Source organism: Nerophis lumbriciformis, linkage group LG01 (genome assembly GCF_033978685.3).
Source record: "Nerophis lumbriciformis linkage group LG01, RoL_Nlum_v2.1, whole genome shotgun sequence".
Classification (NCBI taxonomy): Eukaryota; Metazoa; Chordata; class Actinopteri; order Syngnathiformes; family Syngnathidae; genus Nerophis; species Nerophis lumbriciformis.
In genome coordinates, this window is record NC_084548.2 from 7,702,501 (window position 1) to 7,717,500 (window position 15,000).

The 15,000-nt window shown below is 40.0% G+C and overlaps 1 protein-coding gene across 3 annotated transcripts in view; it reads right to left on the minus strand.

The window, feature by feature from the left end:
• mgll (monoglyceride lipase) overlaps positions 1 to 15,000 on the minus strand; it is an 85,355-nt gene that overhangs the window by 212 nt on the left and 70,143 nt on the right. For all 3 annotated transcript variants that reach the window (XM_061974372.1, XM_061974379.1, XM_061974363.1), the window contains exons 7-8: positions 3,684 to 3,899; positions 1 to 225 (exon numbers count right to left, since the gene is read on the minus strand). The exon at positions 1 to 225 is cut by the window's left edge and continues 212 nt beyond it. In XM_061974372.1, coding sequence (XP_061830356.1) covers positions 94 to 225; positions 3,684 to 3,899 — 348 coding nt within the window. In that variant the 3' untranslated portion in view covers positions 1 to 93. The remainder of the gene's footprint in view (positions 226 to 3,683; positions 3,900 to 15,000) is intronic.

Here is a 15,000-nt window from a genome sequence, read left to right on the forward strand (position 1 = left end):
CTGGAGTAAAATGCCCAAAGGACTACAATCCTGTCCATAGCGAACAGGAGAATGTTCTAGTGGCGTTTTGCTTAACTGCTGTGGTCATGTTTCCTACGAGCCTTGCGGCGATGAGGGTGTGTTGTCGGGTAGGCGCTCTCGGACCCAGCTGGTCACCTCCCTCAGGACGGACTCCGCCACCTCCGGCAGGTCATGGTGAAGGCAGTGGTAGCCGCCCTCGTAGACCTGGCGGGGGGAACCACGCACGAGTCATGATTATTTGGATTGATATTGTAATCACGATTAATGACATGATTATTCATTCATTTGAAAACATGAGTATTTACTGGACCACTCATCTTTAAATACGGTTAAAAGATATAAATGAGTAAGGAATAAACCTTAACGAGTAAAATAAGAATAGCAATAACAATAAACGTAAACAACAACAATAATATAAAATTAAAAAAAATATCAGTTTTCCATTTTATTTTTGTGTCAAATAAAATTCAATAAAATGTTTGTTAATTAAATGCAACAATCCTCACATTTATTTGATATCTTGCAAAGAGCACACAGATCCATCACTGTTTCTGGAATGATAATTTATGCACACAAGTACAGTACATAGCTCTTAAATAATAGAGCAAATACATCATAGAATCAATTAGCACACAGGTGTCAAACTCAAGGCCCGGGGGCCACATCAGGCCCGCGACATCATTTTATCTGGCCCGCAAACACCTGGAAATGATATGTGTCAATAAAGTACTTAATATTTAAAGTACTTAATATGTAATTGATTTTTTTTCATTTTGACAAAAAAAATATATGTACTACTTGAAATTGCATACCTTTCAAACTTTAATAGTACCCAATATTGCAACAAATATTACAGTATATTATCATGCTCTCCAAACATGTTTTTGTCTAAATAAAAATAAAATACTTTAACTTAAACTACCCATCAAATTCATAAAAATGACAATACATTTTACGTTGTTATTTACCACATATTACTGTAAATAGAAAAAAAACTACTACTGTTTTTTGCGTTAAAATTCGGTTGACAATCTACGGTTGTCGTTTTAAACAGCGTATTACTGTAAATGGAAAGACGGTACATTTGTTTTACGGTAGAAAAAGTGGCAGCTAAGTTGCCAGAATAAAAAAAAGAATATGTACTGTTTTTCCATTCAGCAGTGCGTAATTCAGAGCGGTAACAGCCAATCAGCAGTGCGTATTCAGAGCGCATGTAGTCAGTGCTTAGCGTTTAGCAGGTAAGCATCAGGCAGGGGACTCTTCCCAAATGATAATAAACGCCTCCCAGTAGTGATGGGTTGATGAGGCGTCATGAAGCGTTTCGACACATTGCAAAACTGTATTGATACTGTGTTGATACTGTGTCACTAAATACTGACATCTGCTGGACATGAAAAATCCCTACAGGGAACCTATGGACCGACTCAACTGACACTGATTTTATGACCTAGTATATACATAACATAAACCAAGTCATTGTATTTCATTTAGGATTATTTAATATCTTCATTTAAATAAAAATATATTTTTATCTTTTTTAGATACAGTCAAGAAATAATGTGAACATGTATCATAACATGGAAATCTAGGAGAACGTGTTGTGAATGAGGATGCTTGTGGACTGGGAATTTTTATTTGTATTTTTTTTACACTTTTTTATTTAAAAAAACCCCAGTTTTTCCAACGTATTAAATTTTAGACGATTTCTCTTCTTAGTTATTATTTCTCCGGCTGTAGAAAAGACCCGCTCACAGGGCACAGAGGAGGCGTCAGTGCGACACAGTTCGCGTATCGGTCACGTGATCGAAACAGCTCATGATCGGTCACGTGACTTTCTAAAAGCGGTACGCGCACCGACACAGGGTTTTGCTCTATGAGCTCGACGCATGCGCCGATGCATTGGTGTTGCCGGACCCATCACTACCTCCCAGTCAACTACTAGTAACATCACTATGGGCCCGTTGACGTTCTAGAAATATAAACTGCAGCTCAGCTCGCTCGCAGTCCTGGCTTGAGGTGAAGGCTAATTCGCTTTTAGCGTAACGTTAGCACATTTTGACAGCAAAGCCCTGTCTTTCTGTTATTTCACTTTACCTTTTTCTGTGTTGATTGAGCTGTGTTGAAGCAGCAAAAAAGGACATTATGTTAAATGAAGAGTTTCTGTCTCTGATAGTTGATATAATAATGTACCTGCATCATTAAGCCTACATCAGGGGTCGGCAACCCAAAATGTTGAAAGAGCCATATTGGACCAAAAACACAAAAACAAATCTGTCTGGAGCCGCAAAAAATTAAAAGCCATATTACATACAGATAGTGTGTCATGAGATATAAATTGAATTAATATGACTTAAAGGAAACTAAATGAGCTCAAATATAGCTACAAATTAGGCATAATTATGCAATATGTACATATAGCTAGCCTAAATAGCATGTTAGCATCGATTAGCTCGCAGTCATGCAGTGACCAAATATGTCTGATTAGCACTCCACACAAGTCAATAACATCAACAAAACTCACCTTTGTGGATTCATGCACAACGTCAAAAGTTTGGTGGACAAAATGAGACAGAAAAAGAAGTGACATAAAACACGTCCTAGAAAGTCGCAGAAAGATACACATGTAAACAAACTAAGGTGAGTTCAAGGACTGCCAAAATTAGTAAGACAAAACGGCGCTCGCCAAATACTCGAATCAGTGAAGCATGTTTAATATAAACAGTGTGCTTTATAACAATTAGGGAGGTTTGTGTCATGTTTGTCCTCCTACAGAAACCATATTAAAACAAAAAATACATTTTTTTCCCCTCAACTTTTTCCATTTTACATACATTTTTGAAAAACCTCCAGAGAGCCACTAGGGCGGCGCTAAAGAGCCGCATGCGGCTCTAGAGCCGCGGGTTGCCGACCCCTGGCCTACATGAACTCCATGGTGTTCAGGGATGAATAGTCTCTCCTATTGCTATTGTACTATTTTTTCAGCTATAGTTACATTAATCATTAGTAATGGAGCAGCCTAGTTTTGAATGGCAGGGTCCCTGCTATCACATGTTGATAAAAATATAACATTTACATAATAAAAATCAACCACAGGCTTCCCAAATGCTGTAATAAATTAAGCATGATGAGTTGACTTGAAACTGTTTAATGTTGCACTTTTTATATGTAGAAGAAAAGTTTTGTCATTTTATTTAATCTGAGCAACAACTTGAGGCAGTTTAATGTTGATTAACGTGGGCAGAATTATTATAGTGTTCCCAATGTTAAAAGGATAAAGCCATTGTTTACAAATTTGGTAAATAAATAACCAAAAAAATTATATTTTGTTGTTTTCTTACTGTACCGAAAATGAACCGAACCGTGACCTCTAAACCGAGGTACGTACCGAACCGAAATTTTTGTGTACCGTTACACCCCGACTTAAACAAGTTGAAAAACTTATTGGGGTGTTATCATTTAGTGGTCAATTGTACGGAATATGTACTGTACTGTGCAATCTACTAATACAAGTTTTAATCAATCAATCAATCAATCAAAAATGCATGCACGTTGCTGTTTTTTTTTTCTACGAATATATTTCCATGACAATGAGAAGCCATTAAGGAAATCAAAATGTGATGACTTGTCCAGCCCTGCAAGAAATACGCTCAATAAGCACACACCTTGAGCTTCTTGTCCGAGCTGGGAGCCTTTTCAAACATCAACCTGGAGCCTTGGATGTCGCAGAGGCTGTCGGCGTCGCCGTGCAGGAGCAGGAAGGGCCAGCCGATGGACGGGATGGACCGCTCGATGCGAGCCACCGCCCCCATCAGCTGCATGCCAAAGGACACGCGCAGCCCGCCGTGGAAGTTGAGCTCGTCGTTGTCATAGGCCTCCACCTTGAGAGACACGGACACATCTTTGGTTAAATTTCTATTTACCGTATTTTTCGGACTATAAGTCGCAGGTTTTTTCATAGTGCGACTTATACTCAGGAGTGACTTATGTGTGAAATTATTAACACATTAGCGTAAAATATCAAATAATATTATTTAGCTCATTCACGTAAGAGACTAGACGTATAAGATTTCATGGGATTTAGCGATTAGGAGTGACAGATTGTTTGGTAAACGTATAGCATGTTCTATATGTTATAGTTATTTGAATGACTCTTACCATAATATGTTACGTTAACATACCAGTTGGTTATTTATGCCTCATATAACGTACACTTATTCCAGTGACGTGCGGTGAGGTTGATGGCTGGTGAGGCACTGACTTCATCACAGTCAGATTTACAAACATATGAACCCTAAAGAGTATCTTATTCACCATTTGATTGGCAGCAGTTAACGGGTTATGTTTAAAAGCTCATACCAGCATTCTTCCCTGCTTGGCACTCAGCATCAAGGCTTGGAATTGGGGGTTATTAAATCACCAAAAATTATTCCCGGGCGCGGCGCCGCTGCTGCCCACTGCTCCCCTCACCTCCCAGGGGGTGATCAAGGGATGGGTCAAATGCAGAGGACACATTTCATTACACCTAGTGTGTGTGTGACAATCATTGGTACTTTAACTTAACTTTAACTTTACACATACAAACTGTAGCACACAAAAAAGCACATTTAATTAAAAAAAACGTTATTATGGTCTTTCCTTTACTTATAAAATAAGTCCATGAGCCGCTGTTGTGCTGGATTAATGCACCCCCTGACGAGAGTGTTATATCAACTAAAGCCCTCACTTAAACTTTCCACGTGCAAGATTGAATCTATTTAAAAAAGTGTAACCGAGGGTTTATAAATGTCGCCTATACTGTATGAAACTACAAAATAACAAACACGGAGGCTCCAGTTTACACGAGGACCACTTTATTTACCTTCTTTCAAAAACTTCCGCTCCACTCCAACGTGACATTACTTCCGCTCTTAGTGCCTTCAAAATAAGAGCTCAAGGCATATACTGTATAACAGCGCATAACAGGAACTCAACATCACAAAGAGGAAACCCATAAAAATAGGTTACAAAAGTTATTTAATAAGAAGCCAAAAAGTGCAAAAACAATAATGTTCGTGTTGGAGGAGTTGTGAATTAGGTACACCTACAGTCTGCAGGTGTACCTAATGTTGTGGCCCTGCAGTCATTCACAACTCCTCCAACACAAACATTATTGTTTTTGCACTTTTTGGCTTCTTATGAAATAACTTTTTTAAATAGATTCAATCTTGCACGTGGAAAGTTTAAGTGTGGGCTTTAGTTGATATAACACTCCCGTCAGGGGTTGCTGTGCATTCTACGGCGGGGGTGCAGGAGGCAAGCCTCAGCCAGTGCGTCTTTTGCAGCCCTTTTATGATCGCTCAGCACAAGAAATACTTTACACACATACAGTTGTTGACAAAATACACTGTACATTATATACCTCAGCTAACTAAACTATGGAAATGTATAATATAATTCATATAGCAACACGGTCTCACTGCACAGCAGGCCAGCAGTTAGCCGAGTCATTGCGCAATCCATGTTGAGGCACAACGCAGTGACGTGCCTCAACTGGCTGCTGTTCACCGCACCGTCTCTTCTCAGTATTTGAACGGCAAATGTGAAAATTCAGCGATTTTAAATAAAAATAATCTAAAACGGGTGAAGTTAAATGGAAAATAACTTTATAGTATAATCACTGGATACATATAACAATTTAATAAAAAAAAATTCTTTTTAAATTTTTTTTCTTTCCATGATGGCAGGTGAGGCCCTGCCTCACCTGCCTCTAGTGACTGCACGTCACTGACTTATTCAGCCTGTTGTTCACTATTCTTTATTTATTTTAAATTGCCTTTCAAATGTCTATTCTTGGTGTTGCGTTTTATCAAATAAATTTCCCCAAAAAATGCGACTTATACTCCAGTGCAACTTATATATGTTTTTTTCCTTCTTTATTATGCATTTTCGGCAGGTGCGACTTATACTCCGGTGCGACTTATACTCCAAAAAATACGGTATATGTTTTTTTCCTTCTTTATTATGCATTTTCGGCCGGTGCGCCTTATGCTCCGAAAAATACAGTACAGTGGAACCTCAGTTTACGAACCCCCCTTTTCGCAAACTATTAGATCCTATGTGTCAAAATCAAGGCCCGCAGGCCAGATCCGGCCCACGAATGAATTATCTATGCTTAGCACCAAATTCTGGGGCCCCTTACACAAGGCTAATGAAAGGCCCCCTCATCCCACCCTAAACCCCACATCGCCAACATTGTGTTTACATACTAAAAAATAACTATTGCATACATTTGGTTGAAACTAGAGATGTCCGATAATATCGGCCTTCCGATATTATCGGCCGATAAATGCTTTAAAATGTCATATCGGAAATTATCGGTATCGTTTTTTTTTATTATCGGTATCGGTATTTTTTTATTATATTTTTTTTATTAAATCAACATAAAAAACACAAGATACACTTACAATTAGTGCACCAACTCAAAAAACCTCCCTCCCCCATTCACACTCATTCACACAAAAGGGTTGTTTCTTTCTGTTATTAATATTCTGGTTCCTACATTATATATCAATATATATCAATACAGTCTGCAAGGGATACAGTCCGTAAGCACACATGATTGTGCGTGCTGCTGGTCCACTAATAGTACTAACCTTTAACAGTTAATATTACTCATTTTCATTAATTACTAGTTTCTATGTAACTGTTTTACTTTCTTTTTTATTCCAGAAAATGTTTTTAATTTATTTATCTTATTTTATTAAATAAATTTTAATAAAAAGTACCTTATCTTCACCATACCTGGTTGTCCAAATTAGGCATAATAATGTGTTAATTCCACGACTGTATATATCGGTATCGGTTGATATCGGTATCGGTAATTAAGAGTTGGACAACATCGGTATATCGGATATCGGCAAAAAAGCCAGTATCGGACATCCCTAGTTTAAAGTCATATATGGATTAACTCGCTGGAATAAAAAAGACAATAAAACATTATATATCAATACAGTCTGCAAGGGATACAGTCCGTAAGCACACATGATTGTGTGTGCTGCTGGTCCACTAATAGTACTAACCTTTAACAGTTAATTTTACTCATTTTCATTAATTACTAGTTTCTATGTAACTGTTTTATATTGTTTTACTTTCTTTTTTATTCAAGAAAATGTTTTTAATTTATTTATCTTATTTTATTTTTTTTTAAAAGGACCTTATCTTCACCATACCTGGTTGTCCAAATTAGGCATAATAATGTGTTAATTCCACGACTGCATATATCGGTATCGGTTGATATCGGTATCGGTAATTAAGAGTTGGACAATATCGGATATCGGCAAAAAGCCATTATCGGACATCCCTACTTGAAACCAGAATTTTTTTTAAAAACACGTAAAAACCTAATTTGTTTTTTTGACTTTTTAAAGATGGTATTAGCACCTAAGTGTCAAAGTCAAGGCCCACAAATGAAGGATCCATGGCCCCCGGGGATGTTATTTGATCAGTAATAGAACTGGCCCGCAGGCCACAGCCGCCTGCTGCTGTTTTGCAAACACCATTACTCCATCACTGTTGGCGCTAGGAATTTTCAAATTGGGGACCCAGGGACCCCATCAAGTCATAAAAATGGGGTCCCACAGTACATTTTTGGGGTCTCACTTTTTTGTAAGCGTTTTGAAAACAAATGATAAATGTATGCATTATTCTGTTATATCTCACATTCTATATTGTGTCTTGGAAAAAGGTTGTCATAAACGTTAACTTCCATCCATCCATCCATTTTCTACCGCTTATTCCCTTCGGGGTCGCGGGGGGTGCTGGAGCCTATCTCAGCTACAATCGGGCGGAAGGCGCCACCTCATCGCAGGGCCAACACAGATAGACAGACAACATTCACACTCACATTCACACACTAGGGCCAATTTAGTGTTGCCAATCAACCTATCCCCAGGTGCATATTTTTGGAGGTGGGAGGAAGCCGCAGTACCCGGAGGGAACCCACGCAGTCACGGGGAGAACATGCAAACTCCACACAGAAATATCCCGAGGCCGGGATTGAACCAAGGACTACTCAGGAAATTCATATTGTGAGGCAGACACACTAACCCCTCTTCCACCGTGCTGCCCAAAAAGACGTTAACTTACTTAACGCATACGCATATTTTATGTTAGTGTTTTATTTGTTTTAAGGGTTTTGGTCCTAAATGATCTCAGTAAGATATTACAGCTTGTTGCTGAGATTTGATGACCTATATTGAGTAAAACTTGCTTGAAACGAGAATATCAACTGATGCAAAGCTGTGTCATCAACACTCACAAGTATAAAACTACATTTTTAAAGTAATCATTTCTTACTTCAAGCATGAAAAAAAAAATCATGATGCCGAGCGCATATCATTATGTCAAGATAATGGCACTAGCATTTACTTAATTTAAGAATATTTTTCAATATATTGAGCAAAAAGGTCTCATTTGTTTTTCTACCAAGAAAAGTGCACTTGTTATTAGTGAGAATATACTTATTTTAAGGTATTTTTGGGTTCATTGAGGTTAGCTAATTAGGGACCGAGTCCCTTTGGGACAGAGGACCCTATTGTATTTCTAGCGTTTTATTATTATACTGCCGCCTCTTTGAGCTGTAATTTGACCCCCTTAACATGCTTCAAAACTCACCAAATTGGGACACACACATCAGGACTGGCAAAAATTGCGACCTAATCAAAAAACCAAAACCCAAAACTCAAAATTGGGCTCTAGCCCCCCCTAGGAAGAAAACACAGACAAAACACAGACAAAACTGCCTGCCTGCCTCCCAGTAGGAATGTTGTAGAGACATGAAACAAAAACCTCTATGTAGGTCTCACTTAGACCTATATTTCATACACTGACAACCCCCAGCAAAAATCAACAGGAACTTTGCAATTCCCCCTTCAAAACAAAAGTTGTGTAAAAACAGTCACCTTTTTTCAAACATTATCTCCTCTGAGCGCGTTTGTCGTGTCGGCTTCAAACTAGCACAGGAGAGAGATTGAACCCTTCTGATTAAAAGTTGATGAAAGAGTTTTAATAACTGCTCCGGTTTGGATTTTATGAGCCCTCAAAGTCGGTCCCGTCCATCGCTGCTTGCAGCTTTTATTTTACTTGTTTTGGAAAGTCTTGACAAGTCGAATTTTCTTGTTCTATTGGCAGATAATTTTGCTTAGTTCAAATAAAATACCCCTCATTTTTGTATTTTTTTTTTTCTTGTTTTTGAACACTGACTTTTTGCAATGTGGATCTAAACTTCACCGCTGCCGGTAATTTTTTTCTATATTTTTATTGTAATATTTTCAGAAGGTGTTTGCTCTATTTTTGGCCAAAGTAAGACAAAGAAAACAATCTGAAGTTGTCTTTATTTTTGTTTTTGTTTTAATGTCATGATTTTAATAGTAAGGCACACATTTTCCTCCATGCGGGCCCCTGAGCTAAAATGAGTTTGACACCCCTGTGTTAGATTGAGACAAATATTCGTCTGTGTACGAACACTCCATTTATCCATTTTGTGTCCAACTGGCATTTTGCGCTTGCTCGTATTGAAGAGATTGACGAAGCAGGCTTTGTACCAAAGCAAGTTTTTAACCGTAATGACACCAGACTTTTCTGAAAAAATATGCCAAAGTGGACTTATATGACAGCGGAGGAAAAAAGACTACCTCTTGTTCAGCGACATCCCCGCCTACCCATCCCCTCCCTTTCCCCCTTTGTCTGCTCCTTTGTAGCTGCTCATTTGCTAATGACATCGAAAGTGGATTTTACTTTTACATTTTTTTATTACTGCAGCACTATGGTTGTTAAAGATGTTTGTGATTTCTGACCTCTTGTGAGGGCGCCAAAGGGACTTCTGTGTGAGTGTGAGTGCGTTGGCAGAGCAGCAAATACAGGAGAGTTTAGCTTCTTGTTGTTTTGGCTTGTTAATGACGAGGTAGTTGATCTATCACCCCCTTGTTATGTTTGTTTAATATACAGTACTGTATAGCGGTGGTCCCCAACCTTTTTGTAACTGCGGACTGGTCAACGCTTAAAAATTTGTCCCACGGACCGGGGAGAAGAAATAAAAAAATATATGTATTTTTTTTGTCATTAAAAAATACAATCATGTGTGCTTACGGACTGTATCCCTGCAGACTGTATTGATCTATATTGATATATAATGTAGGAACCAGAATATTAATAACAGAAAGAAACCACCCTTTTCTGCGAATGAGTGGAGGAATGGGGGAGGGAGTTTTTTTTGGGTTGGTGCAATAACTGTAAGTGTATCTTGTGTTTTTAGTGTTGATTTAATAAAAAATAAAAAAGTTTTAGATTTTTTTTAAATTTCTTGTGCGGTCCGGTACCAATCGATCCACGGACCGGTACCGGTGGTTGGGGACCACTGCTGTATAGGACAGGGGTGTCAAACCTACGGCCAGGTTTTATCCGGCCCGCGGGATGAGTTTGCTAAGTATAAAAAATAACCTGAAATTGTTGAATGAAAGAAACTGCTGTTATAAATGTGTCCACTAGATGTCGCAATAGCAGTTATTTGTATCTTTGTAGAGTATGCTACATAAGCAAAAAAAAAAACAACCAAATGATGTTAGTGCACCAGTCAAGGAAAATTATCAAACTACATAAATAACATCCCGTAATTTGTTTTTAATTTGATTTTTTTATCTTGATAGATTGAAAATGAACACCAATGAGTTGACTGATGAACGTTATCTTATAATTTATTCAGAAAGTATAAATAAGGACAAATAAAGACAGAATACTATTACCCGCAACATGTAAGTGTAAAAAAAACAACAACAACATTATCATTTGTACATTTTCAGAATGTGCTTGTTCTATTTTTAAACAAAGAAGACAATCTGAAGTTGTCTTTATTTTTAAGTTATTGTGCCGTGATTTTACCAGTCCGGCCCACTTTGGAGTAGATTTCTCTCCATGTGGCCCCCATCTAAAATATAGTTTATAGTTTGCACATGAAAAAAAATTTCTTGCAATATGCATTTCTTTGCGCCCGGATCATTCCAGCGCACGCTCGCAGTTAGTCCCAGCGTCTCCCGGAGCGTTTGAAAGTTGGTTCTGTCGTAGATCGCATTGCAAGACAGCTTGTAAAATGCCCATAAAAAGTGGTACACACTAGAGTTGCCGCATGGTCGGAGCAGAAGAGAAATGTGGAGGGAAAAGAGTGTCTCAATGTAAACGCAAAATCCCCCGGGAAGTCCCGTGGGGAGTGCTCAGAGACTATGGGGTAACGGACTGTCTGATTGTGTCAGAGCTTGGTCCGCATTGCCGGCAGTAAGTCGGACACGTTTCCAGTGAGGGTTGGACTCAGCCAAGGCTGCCCTTTGTCACCCATTCCGTCCATAACTTTTATAGACATAATTTCTAGGCGCAGTCTAGGCGTTGAGGGGATCCGGTTTGGTGGCTGCAGGATTAGGTCTCTGCTTTTTGCAGATGATGTGGTCCTGATGGCTTCATCTGGCCAGGATCTTCTGCTCTCACTGGATCGGTTCGCAGCCGAATGTGAAGCGACTGGGATGAGAATCAGCACCTCCGAGTCCATGGTTCTCGCCCGGAAAAGGGTAGAGTGCCATCTCCGGGTTGGGGAGGAGATCTTGCCCCAAGTGGAGGAGTTCAAGTACCTCGGAGTCTTGTTCACGAGTGAGGGAAGAGTGGATCGTGAGATCGACAGGCGGATCGGTGCGGCGTCTTCAGTAATGCGGACACTGTATCGAGCCGTTGTGGTGAAGAAGGAGCTGAGCCGGAAGGCAAAGCTCTCAATTTACCTGTCGTTCTATGTTCCCATCCTCACCTATGGTCATGAGCTTTGGGTTATGACCGAAAGGACAAGATCACGGGTACAAAAATGAGTGTCCTCCGCCGGGTGGCAGGGCTCTCCCTTAGAGATAGGGTGAGAAGCTCTGTTATCCAGGAGGAGCTCAAAGTAAAGCCGCTGCTCCTCCACATGGAGAGGAGCCAGATGAGGTGGTTAGGGCATCTGGTCAGGATGCCACCCGAACGCCTCCCTAGGGAGGTGTTTAGGGCACGTCCGACCGGTAGGAGGCCGCGGGGAAGACCCAGGACACGTCGGAAAGACTATGTCTCCCCGCTGGCCTGGGAACATCTCAGGATCCTCCGGGAGGAGCTGGACGAAGCGGCTGGGGAGAGGGAAGTCTGGGCTTCTCTGCTTAGGCTGCTGCCCCCGACCTCGGATAAGCGGAAGAAGAAGATGGATGGATGGATGGTCTGCACTACTTTTGTACAATTGTACACGCAGCCTTAGTAGATCACAAAAAAACCATGTCCACCAATAGTACACACAATTTTATAGTGTAGGTCAGGCCCCAAGTCTTTGGATCTTATTAGATCAGGCCTAAGTCGGCTGTAGTCGCCAGGTGCGTGGTTAGCATGGCATGTTGAGTGATTAGCATGCTGGCTTCTTAGGGTTTGAATCTCCGTTTGGTCGTTCTTTGCGTGGCGTCTGCGTGTTCTCCGGGTGCTGCGTCCCACATCCCAAAAACATGTATGTTAGTACTCCACCTGCTCAGTGGCCTTGTGGTTAGAGTGTCCGCCCTGAGATTGGGAGGTCATGAGTTCAAACCCCGGCCGAGTCATACCAAAGACTATAAAAATGGGAGCCATTACCTCCCTGCTTGGCACTCAGCATCAAGGGTTGGAATTGGGGGTTAAATCACCAAAAATGATTCCCGGGCGTGGCCACCGCTGCTGCTCACTGCTACCCTCACCTCCCAGGGGGTGAACAAGTGGATGGGTCGAATGCAGAAGACACATTTCACCACACCTAGTGTGTGTGTGTGACAATCATTGGTACTTTAACTTAACTTAACACTGTCCACAGGTGTGACTGCGTGTTTGTGGGTATGTGCCCTGTGATTGGACGGCGACCAGACCAGGGTGAACCCCACCTACTTCCAAGCAGTGTAGAAAATGGATGGACTGATAGTGTCGGGGTTAAAAAAAACAAAAAAACATTGGCTTTTACAATTCCGGCAGTTTTTATTAGTTCCACAAGATGGCAGCAGCTGCATTTGATTTGTCATGAGTCAGCACCCAGCAGCTTTATCCATCCATCCATTTTATACCGCTTGTCCCTTTTTAGGGTCGTGGGGGGTGCTGGAGCCTATCTCAGCTGCATTCGGGCGGAAGGCGGTGTACACCCTGGACAAGTCGCCACTTCATCGCAGGGCACCCAGCAGCTTTATTTAGGTCTAAATGCACTTTAAAATGCTGCCAATACTTCAAATGTGTTCACTTGCCCTATTTATATTTTTGTTTACAATGAACGCTTCAGCGCTATTAATGCCGACTGTGCAGTTTTCTCCTTACCAACGTTGGGTATGTGGCTGCTGCTGCTGTGTCGCGCGATAAAACGTGTTGATAATACGTGACCATGTGGTCAAAGGGAGCTGCATTCCCATTTCCACTTTCTCATGCCGTCCAAATCATTGATCAAGTCAAAAAAGGAAAATACTTTTTGTCCAAAGAAGAAAAAATGAACACCAGACTACAGTAGGGAAGGCATTCGTATGGGTGGATCTCGCGTGAGAGAAAGAGGCCGGGGGTTAATCTTTTGCAGTGCAGTCTGCTGAAAATGATGGAAAGGGCCACTCTACACAGCAAAGTTGGAATTGCCGAAAAACCCTTAAGATATTCGACACTAAAGTGCATAGGTGTCAAAGTCAAGGCCCGCAAATGAATGATCTATGGCCCCTGGGATGATAATTGATTAGTATTAGAACCGGCCCGCAGGCCACAGCCGCCTGCTGCTGTTTTGCACAGACCAATACTTCATCAGTGTTGGCGCTATGAATTTTCAAAATGGGGTCCCAGGGACCCCATCAAGTCATAAAAATGGGGTCCCACAGTACATTTTTGGGGTCCCACCTTTTTGTAACGGTTTTGAAAACAAATGATGAACGTATGCATTATCCTGTTATACCTCACATTCTATATTGTGTTTAGGAAAAAAGGTGGTCATAAACGTTACTTAAAAACCTATAAAGGCCTTAGTGGCCACCTGCGTGGACAGCACCTTTTAGCTCTTATTTCCATAATTGTGTACACTACTGAATTGGGGTCTTATGGCCGCTTATGTGGACACTTATACTGCCATCTGGTGGTGTCAGAAGAGTATAACATACAATGGAATTAGGGGGGAAAAAAGTGTAAAAATAAGAATTAGCTTGTCACTAAACAAGAAGTACACGTTTGTTACTTATGGACTAAGTACATCATATAAAAAGATGATTTTTTGTTTTTTTACTCTAATTAGGGTCCAATAAGCCCAAATAGCAAAGAAAAAAAGCAAAAAAAAAGCATGTAAACAAACAGTTGGGCCTTAAGAGGTTAATTCATTAAAAAAAAAAAATACAAAAGAAAACATTTATTCAGTTATATAAATTCATTCACTTTCTTCTTTCCTTCATTGATCTAAACTTTACCGCTGCCGGTAGTTTTTTCTATATTTTTATTGTAATATTTTTAGAATGCGTTTGTTCTATTTTTGGCCAAAGTAAGACAAATAAAACAATCTGGAGTTGTCTTCATTTTTTAGTTTAATGCCATGATTTTTAGGGATGTCCGATAATGGCTTTTTGCCCATATCCGATATTCCGATATTGACCAACTCTTTAATTACCGATACCGATATCAACCGATACATGCAGTCGTGGAATGAACACATTATTATGCCTAATTTGGACAACCAGGTGTGGTGAAGATAAGGTACTTTAAAAAAAAATAAAAAAAATAAGATAAATACATTAAAAACATTTTCTTGAATAAAAAAGAAAGTAAAACAATATAAAAAGTTACATAGTTACATAGAAACTAGTAATTAATGAAAATGAGTAAAATTAACTGTTAAAGGTTAGTACTATTAGTGGACCAGCAGCACGCACAATCATGTGTGCTTACGGACTGTATCCTTTGCAGACTGTATTGATATAT